This window comes from Puma concolor, chromosome D3, assembly GCF_028749965.1.
Source record: "Puma concolor isolate L17-30 chromosome D3, mPumCon1.1.hap2, whole genome shotgun sequence".
In the NCBI taxonomy this organism is placed as follows: Eukaryota; Metazoa; Chordata; class Mammalia; order Carnivora; family Felidae; genus Puma; species Puma concolor.
In genome coordinates this window covers 698,837-710,097 of record NC_141678.1, presented here as the reverse complement: position 1 = coordinate 710,097, position 11,261 = coordinate 698,837, and the positions used below count along the sequence as shown (strand labels likewise).

The 11,261-nt window shown below is 58.2% G+C and overlaps 1 protein-coding gene across 3 annotated transcripts; it reads right to left on the bottom strand.

Annotated features, from left to right (window-relative positions):
* Window positions 1-677: 677 nt before the first annotated feature.
* Window positions 678-3,803, bottom strand: LRCOL1 (leucine rich colipase like 1). 3 transcript variants are annotated; one of them, XM_086683320.1, is made up of 4 exons: window positions 3,695-3,803; window positions 2,475-2,783; window positions 2,270-2,392; window positions 1,397-1,462 (listed from the first exon to the last, which is right to left on the bottom strand). In XM_086683320.1, the coding sequence occupies exons 1-4, from the start codon at window positions 3,782-3,784 to the stop codon at window positions 1,460-1,462; spliced, it is 525 nt and encodes a 174-aa protein (XP_086539446.1). In that variant the 5' UTR covers window positions 3,785-3,803; the 3' UTR covers window positions 1,397-1,459. The 3 variants fall into 3 exon arrangements, with proteins under 3 accessions (XP_086539444.1, XP_086539445.1, XP_086539446.1); XM_086683318.1 differs by having other exon boundaries at window positions 678-1,462; window positions 2,270-2,783; XM_086683319.1 differs by having other exon boundaries at window positions 678-1,462; window positions 2,270-2,780.
* Window positions 3,804-11,261: the final 7,458 nt, after the last annotated feature.

Here is an 11,261-nt window from a genome sequence, read left to right as displayed (position 1 = left end):
CTGTTCTTTCCTTTTTTTTTTTTTTTTTTGCTATACTTTATGGCTTACCTCACCTGCTCTCATTATTAGCATAGAAGCAATGGCTTCTCCTAACTTTCTCTGCAACAATCATCTTAGCTCAGGCTAAGGAGGAGGGAGGAGAGGAGAGGAAGGAAGGAGGGAGAGGAAGAGGGAAGGAAGGAGGGAGAGGAAGGGGAAAGGAAGAGAAGAAGGGGGAGAAGGAGGAGGAGGTGGGAAAGAAGGGATAGAAAGGGGAGGAAGGGAAGAGGCAGAGGAAGGGGAGGAGGAAGGGAGGAGGGAGAGGAAGGGGGAGGGGAGGAGAGGAAGGGGAGGAGGAGGGGGAAAAGGAGGGGAGGAGGAAGGGAGGAGGGAGAGGAAGGGGGAGGGGAGGAAGGGAAGAGGGAGAGGAAGGGGGGGAGGAGGAGGGGGAAAAGGACGGGAGGAGGAAGGGAGGAGGGAGAGGAAGGGGGAGGGGAGGAAGGGAAGAGGGAGAGGAAGGGGAGGAGGAGGGGGAAAAGGAGGGGAGGAGGAAGGGAGGAAGGAGAGGAAGGGGGAGGGGAGGAGAGGAAGGGGAGGAGGAGGGGGAAAAGGACGGGAGGAGGAAGGGAGGAAGGAGAGGAAGGGGGAGGGGAGGAGGAGTGGAAGAAGGAGGGGGGAGGGGAAGAGGGGGAGGAGGAGGAGGGGCAGAAGGGACGAGGTGGGGAGGGAGGAGGCGAAATATTTTTAAGGCGCCCAGAGAAGCAGCCCGGTGTCAGCATGGGTGACGGGAGCCCCAGAAGGCAGTTGTCCGGGTGCTTCGTCCGAGGCCCTGCACTCTGGGAACGCCAAGAGGGCCCTGGCGGGAACGGGCTCTGAGTTAGCCAGCGCGTCTGCTCGCAGGGAAGCGGCAGGACCTGGGGCCCGTCCGGGGAGTCCTGGCTCCGCTCTGCTCCCGTGCTTGTGTTTCCTGTCGGGCAGCAACGCTCAGGGGAGGCTTTTCGGTTTGGGACAGTGGGCGGATGATTTCTACCTGCCAGGACAAAACGCCCCGTGGGGAGGGCACGCCCCTGCTCTGCCCCTTTCCCTCCAGGTCAGGCTCGTCTCTGCTGGACGCACATTCCTAGGCAGGCAACCTGAGCAGGCTCCACCTCTCCACGGTCTCCACGTCTTCTACAGATTTGTATTACTTTATTGTCTGAAAAAAAATAGAAGTGACGAAGTGTCTTGACTCGGTCAGCGGGGCTCACTGATGTGAGGCCATCAAGCTGCAGGTTCCCCGGAGCTCCGTTCGTCCTCACGGAGCGGTCTCCGGAGCTCGCTGCTACGACAGGACGGGGCGCGTCTGACACCTGCAGGTTTTCACAGCCCAGAACGAGGGGCGGGAACCGCAAGCTGAGCTCCCAGCTAAACGCAGGCACGAGATCCAGGCTGAGCTTCTCCCCGGTCCGGACTGGTTCTTCCCCGAGGATGAGTTTCCCCGTCACTAACGGGGCAAAGTTAGAAAATGCACAGGGAGATACGGGGCCCGCCAGGCACCCAACACCGCCCCCACCCTCACCCTCACTGGCGAAACCAGCTCCAGCTCGTCTGGGGCAAGGACCACACAGGGAATCCAGCATTTACACACTGCGGTGAACACCCGCTGTGCCCAGTGCTCCCCTGGGAGCTGATGGTGCTGCAGCTCCAAAGAGGTCGTATGTGCTCAAAAATGTGCTCCTTAACCCCGGGAGCAGAGACCCCGGAAAGAAGTTTTGGATTCCGGCATCAGACCACGTACTTAAGCACCCACACATCACTGCACCCGTGCGTTCTCTCAGCAACCCCCCAAGGCCCATCTCCAGCTGCTGTGGCCCCCTCCCCATCTCCGACCCTCCCCACCTCTGCCCACCCCCTCCCCATCTCTCACCCCCTCATCTCCGAAGTCCCTTCTTCCACCCCCTCCTTCTGTCCCCAACCCCCCGCCCTCAGCCCCATGTTGGGAATCCTGGCACCCGGTGAGGTGGGTTCACCACCCAGCCACGCATCAGATGGCCCTTTCCCAGGCGGGGGCACCTGTTCCCTGCCGAGACCCCGAGGGACCTGCCTGTGACCTGTTTCCTTTTCGGAGGTCTCATCCGGGCCTTCCTGCTCAAGGAAGCAGACGTGGAGGCCAGTGTCCAGATGGCAGAGGACAGCCTCTCCTGGAAGGGGACGCTCCGTGGGCTCGGAGAATCCCGTTCACTCAGCGCAGGCCCTAGGGCCAGTCCAGGGCTCCGGGCAGCCCCTCCACCCGGGCATCGGGGGCACTCACCAAGATCAGGCATTGAACCAGGATCCCCCTCTGGGGGACGCAGCGGCGGTGGCTGACCTCGGTCGGAGCGAGGCAACACCTGCTCTGGCACTCGTCGTCGTTGGTGCAGTGGCTCCCGTTGGGCTGGGGACACAGAGCCGGAGCCTGGCGCCCGCCTCCCACCCTGGCCCCGGCCCTCCCTGCCGCGGCCCGGCCGCCGGCTCACCTTGCGCCAAGGCTGACACTGCAGGAAGATGGTCATGGGTCTGCAGGTCAGCTCGGAGCCGGAGATGCTGAGCACACAGCAGCGGCTCCGGCATTCGGAGTGCTTGGAGCAGGCGTGGCCGTTCGGCTGCCCGCCGCCGGAGGGGAGACCCCGTTCTCTCCGCCGGCCCCCTGCCCCCTCGGCGGCCAGCTCTGGGAGGCGGGACCCTCCTCCTCCTGGTGCCGGCCAGCCCGCTCCGGCGCCTTCTGCCGGGCCCGGCCCTGGAGGGAGCCGGTCTGGGTGGTGCAGAGCTTCTGTGACTCCAGGCTGCTGGGGACACAGCAGTGGCTCGGGCCCTCCAGGCGATCCTCACGGGCCTCGCATCCCCTGCAGACCCAGCGCCCAGTAGGGCTTCTTGATTTAGGAACACCCTCCCCTCCTTTCTGCTTCCCTTCCAAGTTCCCGAACGTCCCAGACCTGGTGGGGCTGATGGCGGGGGGAGCCAGCGGAAAGGGAGGGGAAGAGAACTAACGTGGTCTGTGTGTGGTGAGCCACGTGGACGGGAGGTAAACCAAGGCACAGAGGACGAGAGGAGGAGCAGCGGAGCGGGGAGGGGAAGAGCTGCCACGGACTCTCACGGCTTCTACGGGCCCAGGAGGGCGGGGCGGGGTCACGTGCGGGCAGGAGCCGTGGCTGGCCCTCACCCAGGTCCTGGCCCGGCCGCTAGAGGCCCCCGGCTCCTGAGGCCTTTGATGGAAGTTCTCAAGCTTCGGGTCGCAACACCCCTTTGCAAACTCAGCAAACTACTGAGGCCCCAGAGCTGTTGTTGGTGTGGGTCCCTCGTAACGACTTTCCCCGCGGTGGGTACTCAGAGTTTTACCTACTTATGTGTAAACTTAGTTAAAAATAGGAACTCCAGCCCGTGTTCACCTACAGAACAGCTTCTTATGAAACACAAGTCTATTTTCCAAGGCAAAGCAGAACGTGCTGAACACGGAGTGGCCCCACCGGGCACCTGGCACAGCGCTACCTGCCTGGCTCCCCAGCCTGTGACCGTCATCGTCGGGGACCCTGCGGCCTGGGGGAGCCAGCGTCAGCTGTCCTGGGGGCCCAAACGCCTGGGGGCCTTCTTTTCCAGGGAGCCCAGACAGGATTCGTGGGGGCAGGCACCTGCGGAGAGGAGCCGGGAACCCCCGGGAGCCCGAGTGGGGGCCACCTCCGCTGGGGGGGGGGGTGCTTACCTTATGCAAATGGAACACGGTCTTGGGCCTCCAGGCCAAGGACACAGGCAGCAGGTAGAGCAGCAGCAGCAGACGCCTGGCGCACGCCATGGGGCTCCGGGCCTGTCAATGCCCCAGATGGCTCTCCCTGTCCCCCCCGGCACCTGCGTGGGCACCCGCTTCCTTCCCCCCTTCCCAGTCTTTCTCTCGCAAAACAGGTTTTTTACAGTAACATTTTCTGGAGCAGTTTTAGGACTACAGAAATTGAGCAGAAAGTACAAAGACTTCCCATACAGCCCCCTTCCCCCTGTTTCCCTAGTGTTCCGTCAGCGGATCATCGGCTACAGTTGGTCAGGTGATACAGATACATTATTACGAGTTCCCGGGTTCACTGCCAGTGCAGGACGTTCTGCCGGTTGGACGAAGCCACCACATTAACACACAGTATTTTCACTGCCCTAAACCCTCTGTGCTCTGCCTGCTCAGCCTTGCCCATGAAACCCCGGCAACCATGGATCTTTTGGGGGTTCTTTTTTGGTCTCGTAGTTGTGCCTTGTGCCTTTTCCCCAGTATCCTAGAGCTGGAACCGTACAAGATGCAGCCTTTGCAGACTGGCTTCCTTCACTCACTTGATAGCAAATCCCTGTTTATCGCTGAGTGGAGAATGAATTTTCAACACCCCTTTCTCCTGGGAAGGATCGTGCCCTCTCTGAGTTGAACAGGAACCTCTCTGCTTGGCATCAGAGAGCACCCACGGGCTGTGCAACCCTCCTGTGAGTCCAGCTCCTATGCCTTTCCCCCTCCCCCCCCCCCCCCCCCCCCGCGGAGGCAGGCAGGTTGAGCCGTGAGCCCACGCCCTGCAGTTGGGGGAGCAGGCGCGGCAGCCCCCAGGCACGGGTGAGTCTCCCACCCCGGATGGGGGAAGATGGCCAGGAGTCCCAAGTCAGCCTCAGATCCAAGCCTCAGCCGCCCTGCCCACGCGCAGGGTATTTGGCCGATTGTCTGGCTATTCATAAAGCTGATGGTTTGGCCTCCAACTTTGCCCCTAGTTCTTTTATCTTTTTTTTTCTCAATATTTATTTATTTTGAGAGGTGGGGGAAGCGGCAAAGAGGGAGAGAGAGAGAGAATCCCAAACAGCTTCTGCATCATCAGCACAGAGCCTGATGCAGGGCTTGAATCCACGAACCGCAAGATCATAACCTGAGCCGAAATCAAGGGGCATAACTGACAGGACCCCCTCCCCCCCCCCCCCCCCCCCGCAAGATGCCTCTCTTTTATCTTTTAAATTAAGTGATGGAGTACCTGGGTGGTTCAGTCCATTGAGCATCCAACTCTTTTCTTTTTTTTCTTTTTGAGAGAGAGAGCGGGTAGAGAGAGAGGGAGAGAGAGAATCCCAAGGAGGCTCCACACCATCAGTGCAGAGCCTGATGTGAGCCTTGGACTCACAAACTGTGAGGTCATGACCTGAGCCAAAATCAAGAGTTGGATGCCTGAAAGATGAGCCACCCAGGCGCCCCCGAGCATCCAACTCTTGATTTCGGCTCAGGTCATGACCCCGGGAGTTAGGGGATTGAGCCCTGAGTCGGGCTCTGTGCTGGGCATGGAACCTGCTTCCGATCGTCTCTCTCCCTCAAAGTAAATAAATAAATAAATAAACAGATAAATAAAATAAAACTGAAGTGATATTCACAGAACATAAAGCTAACCATTTTTAAATTTTTATAAATTAAAAAAGAATTTTCAAATGTTTATTTTTGGGAGAGAGATAGAGACAGAGAGACAGAGCATGAGCGGAGGAAGGGGAGAGAGAGAGGGAGACACAGAATCCGAAGCAGGCTCCAGGCTCTTAGCTGTCAGCCCAGAGCCCGACGTGGGGCTCAAACCCATGAACGGTGAGATCATGACCTCAGCTGAGGTCCGAGGCTTAACCGATTGAGTCACCCAGGCGCCTCCATAATTTTTTGTAAAGTAAACAATTCAGAGGCCTTTAGTGCATTCTTAACAGTGTGCAAGCACCACCTCTATCTGGTTCTAGAACATTCCATCATCCCACAGTCCAAGCTAGACTCCAGTTCTAGAACCCTCCTCAAGTCTGTCTTCCCGCCCCGTGGCCGTGCTCCCCTCAGGACCACTAGCTCCCAGTCCAGGGCCCACGAGCCTCAGACTCCATCCTGCCTTTGGTTTCCGTCCCAGGTGCTGCAGGCCCTTGGGGGTGGGGTGGGGGGTGGGGGGAACGGCTGAGCCTTTCCAGGACCTTGCTGCCCATCTATGAGGTCAGTGGTGGCCTCTTGTCCCATGTCGTGTCCCCTGAGCCTCTGGTTTCCAGATGATTCCATTGAAGATGTGCTCATCTTGCCCCTTTGTTCTTTACTGGGGTCACTTGCCCCGCAAAGCACAGTGGAAACCTGTTTGTCGTCTCCTGATCTGTTCAGGTCCCCAGGCCAGGAGCACCTCTGACCACAAGACAAGTCCTCCTGGGGCTGGAACTGAGAAACGCAGAAGGTCCCCAGGGAGAAAGGCAGACACACCGTGTCCTCGCGCGTGGGGTGACGCAGACGGACGAGGGGAGCCCAGGAGCTGGACAAAACAGTGGAGCCACACGGGACGGCCCAGGGACAGCCATTTCTGGGCAGGCTCCCGTGGGGAAGCTTGTGAGGAGGTGGGAGCCAGAGCCCATGGCAGGGTTGGGGTCAGGGAGCCAGCACGGGGGCCCCCGAGGACTCTGTGTACCTCCTGCTCAAGTCACATCAACAGGAGTGCTAGCAGAACCGGTGAGGCTGGTATTTTCCAGAGCGCCTCCACACTTACAGTCATTTGGCCTCCACAAAAATCTCCGGAAACGACCCATGCCCATGCGACACGTGAATCCCCGTGAAGACACGTTCAGCAACTCGGGACATCTCATGCCAAAGGAGGCTATCATCGTCTATCGGGTTTTTGTTTGGTTTTGTTTTTGGAAAAAATAGCAAATCACGGCACACATCAGCCGAGTTTCGGGCTTTCTGCAATTTTATACTTAAATTTATCTGCACTCCGTTTGAGATAGCTCAGAAGTCACAAAAGCATTGCTAGGCCATTTTGTTCCTGAGTTTTGCTAATTCGTCTCAAAAGAGATACAACAGCGTGAACGCGGAGCCCTATTCTGATCTGCAGCCACCAAAGAATGACAAAGACACAGGAGAGGAGAGCAGAGGGAGGCTGCCGGGCGCAGCACGAGCAGGGCCAAAGCTCTTTCACTTCTTACCTTCGGAAAAGCACTTCCAAGTCTATTTCAGCGTGCACGTGCTACCGGTGTTTAAACGTTTTCCCCTCAAGAGCAGCAGCTGGCAGTCAGGACATACGTGTGCCGCGTGTGGCCCCAGATGCCGGCAGGTGTGATGTGTGAACTTGTGGGTTCCCTGCACGGCCCGCACGGCGGATGGGGAGTGCGGGCGAAGCCTTCTGGGGTGGCCTCCGTGCGTTCCGGGGGCCGCTGAGGCCGCCCGCCTGGCAGCTCCTGCCAGCACCTCCCAGACCCCCAGGCCCTGGAGGCCACCGAACTTACGGAACATTCAGAAACAGCTCTTACGAGGTCGCCAAGTATCTCCCTGATGCAACCCAAGACCCACCTTTTAGTCCTAGAAGACTGAACACACAGACGGACAATGGCCGGACCGTCTTTGAAAGTGGGACTCGGGGGCGCCTGGGTGGCGCAGTCGGTTAAGCGTCCGACTTCAGCCAGGTCACTATCTCGCGTTCCGTGAGTTCGAGCCCCGCGTCGGGCTCTGGGCTGACGGCTCGGAGCCTGGAGCCTGTTTCCGATTCTGTGTCTCCCTCTCTCTCTGCCCCTCCCCCGTTCATGCTCTGTCTCTCTCTCTGTCCCAAAAATAAAAAAAAAAAAAAAAAAAAAAGAAAGTGGGACTCAGCCCCCGGGTCGCAGCAGCCAACCCGGAAGCCAACTGCCATCTCTCAGCTGGCCCTCAGGGACCAGCACTGGGCCAGCGGCTGCAGTGTCCTCAAGTCAGGACCAGCCCGCGAAGCCAACGATGCCCCCTGAGCAACCATGGGAAACCGGTACCGGTCCGCTACGGCTGCATAACAAACACCGTGAGCGGGGTGGGTTCAACCACGGTCTGTTCCTCACGGTCCTGGAGCCTGGAGGTCCAGATCCGGGTGTGGGTGGGGCTGTCCCTTCCGGGGCCCTTCTCCTGGGGTGTGGACACATCTCCCTGCGCCATGCTTACACACCGGGCCGCGTTCCATTCTGCTGACCCCTGGGCCTCTGTTCTCCTGATCCGTAAGCTCCATGAGCCAGCGCTCGAGGGGCAGTGGAAGGGCTGTGGGAACTCTTTTATATTTATATATATAAAGATCTTTGAGAGAGAGAGAGAGAGACAGTGCAAGCAGGGGAGGGGCAAGAGAGAGGGGGACAGAGGATCTGAAGTGGGCTCTGTGCCGACAGCAGTCTGACACGGGGCTCGAACTCGCGAGCCACAAGATCATGACCTGAGCTAAAGTCAACTGACTGAACCACCCAGGCGCCCCTGTGGGAACTCTTTCTGTCCCCTCACTGCAGGTCAAGGCTCTCAGATGCCCCTAAGCACATGTTCCAGACAAATGACACTAGACAACGGAGTCGGATAAACATTCCCGAAAATAAATGGGCAAACCTGCAGCCACGGTATCAGTCTTGAAAGTCTTGCCTCCATATTACATCATATGTAAAGAATATGAGTAATACAACTATATGAAAGCTGGATTTAAATCACAACTTGAATATTTAAGAATTTAAAACTTGCCATGTTTGTTTGTACTTTGAACGGGGCAAAAAAACCCTTTATGGTCTCTGATTTCTCATGGGCCCTTGAAAAGTTCGCAGGCCGTTTATAAAACTGGGCCTGATGTGCCTGGTCAAACAGCCATGCCCCACAGACACCCACTGTCCCCACGGAGCGGCTCCAGCCCATGTCGTCCACGGCAGCAACAAGGCCAGCAGCCAAGAGGTGAGCGCGGCCCAGGTGTCCAGGATGAAGGATAAACAGAACGTAGTCCACCCATACAATGACATGGAATTCACCTGAAAAAGGAGGGAAATCCTGACACGTGTCACAACCTGGCTGGGCGCTGAGGACGTGACGCTGAGTGAAATGAGCCGGTCCCAGAAGGACAGACACTGCAGACTTCCGCTTGTAGGAAGGCCTTAGAGCAGCCAGATTCGTAGAAGCAGAGGGTAGAGGTGGGTGCCGGGCGCTGGGCCGCCGTCAGCGTGGAGCGGGACAGAGCGTCAGTCTCGGAGGGCGAGAGAGTGCTGGACGTGGACGGCGGCCCCGGCAGGGCGGTGCGGGGGTACCTGGTGCCCCTGAACGGTGCCCGTTACGGTGTTTACGATGGGAAAATTTTTTTTTTTCAACGTTTATTTATTTTTGGGACAGAGAGAGACAGAGCATGGACGGGGGGGGGCAGAGAGAGAGGGAGACACAGAATCGGAAACAGGCTCCAGGCTCCGAGCCATCAGCCCAGAGCCCGACGCGGGGCTCGAACTCCCGGACCGCGAGATCGTGACCTGGCTGAAGTCGGACGCTTAACCGACTGCGCCACCCAGGCGCCCCTACGATGGGAAAATTTTTATGTGTATCTCACTGCCGTAAATCAAAGGCTACCGGCACTGCTCAGAGGCCCGGGAGGCCCTGAGGCGTAGCTGTTCCTGAACTTGGAAGAACAGGGCATTCACAGCCCCCGCTTATTCTTAAATATTCTTTTATTTATTTATTTATTTATTTTTAAAATTTTTTAATATTTTATTTATTTTTGATAGAGACAGAGCACAAGTGGGGAAGGGGCAGAGGGAGAAGGAGACACAGAATCCGAAGCAGGCTCCAGGCTCCGAGCCGTCGGCACAGAGCCTGACATGGGGCTCGAACTCACAAACCGTGAGATCATGACCTGAGTCGAAGTCGGATGCTCAACTGACTGAGCCACCCAGGCGCCCCTTAAATATTCTTTTATTAATGCAGTCTCTTTCCTTGGATATTTGTGTATAAATCTCTCAGAGCAGACATCTTTTCACAGTCTTTCCTTCCAAACCTCAACACCAAAATATGGTTCCATAGTATCTCAATCTGGCAAATAAAAGCTTGATGCCAGGGGTGCCCGGGGGGCTCGGTCAGTTGTGTCCGACTTCAGCTCAGGTCAAGATCTCACGGTTCGTGAGTTCGAGCCCCGCGTCAGGCTCTGTGCCGACAGCTCAGAGCCTGGAGCCTGCTTCGGATTCTGTGTCTCCCTTTCTCTCTCTGCCCCTCCCCCTCCCCCACTGTGATCTCTCTCTCTCTCTCTCTCTGTGTCAAAAATAAACTTATTTTAAAAAAGCTTGATGCCAAATCTTGCCAGAAATCACAGACGCCATTAAATTATTCCCTGAACTGTGACTCCCATATTTCGAGCACGAACCCCTCACACTGGGGCCTTACCCGCCCTGCCTCCTTTGCCACCTCCAAGGAAAGGCAGTGTGGCCCGGACCGGGGCAGTCGGCCCAGGGCAGCAGCCTCCGCACGCTTACACACAGGGAAGCAGACCACACGGCCAAATGCGTGAGGCTGGACAGTGCTCGCAGAAAATCTCTCCCTGGCCGCTGATAACTGCTCAAGTGTTCAGTGCTCCTACCTTTCTATTGTGGGCTCCACCTGCCCCTCTGTAAGGGAGACCGGCCAAGCCATAACTCCAGAACAGACTCCAGCCCCCAAGGGAGAATCCACAGGACCAAGGCCAAGGGAGTCCCGGGCAAAGCGCCACGGACTCACCAGGGCGAGGCCCACCCTCCTCTCCTACCTCCTTCCTGGCCCCACCTTCCAGCTGACCAGAGTCTCCCCCCTCTGCAGGAAGGACCGGATGGAAGCAGACAAGGCCCGGCCACACAGGAGCCCAGGAAGCTGACCACAGCTGCTGCAGGCCAACCGGCCAGACAGCCAGCACTGGGTCAGTGGCTGTGGCTTCCCCTCTTCCGACTCAGGACCAGTCAAATATCCCCTTAACCGATCTAGCGGGATGCTCCCACCCCCCCCCCCAAGTCCCCTGGGGGCACCTGCACCAGCCTCGCACCACCAGCATCCCCACACACCTGCCTGTGGGTGGCCGGATGCCAAGCAGGGGTTTGTTCTCATCGGGGGTGGTCTTCGTTTCTCTCTGCGGAGGTCGTTCATTCAGTAAACATGTATTTACTCACTGTTGACTATATGCGAGGCTCTGCCCAGGGAAAGATTGCGTGTGCCCGCCCCTCCTTGCCCCCAAGAGTGCTTGGTCTAGTTTGGGAAATGGTCGTGTCAACAAAGAGATCAGGCAGAAGGAGGTGGGTGGATTAAGAGCGAGGAGGGGGTGTCGGGAGCTGGGACGGTTAGCGGTTAGCGAGCGGCCCCTGGCGGCGGGTGGGCAGCCGCGTCTGGACCTGCAGCCGGCGGGAAGCGCTTCAGGACGCGGGGCGGGGTCGGGGCTGGCGCAGGAATGAGGGACAGGCGGGGGCTGGGGGGGCTGGGCGAGAACCCAGAGCGACCCGGGCCCGTCGCGACTGGGGTGTCGGGGATCCGCGTTCGCGCAGCGTTAACAACGCGCGCCAGA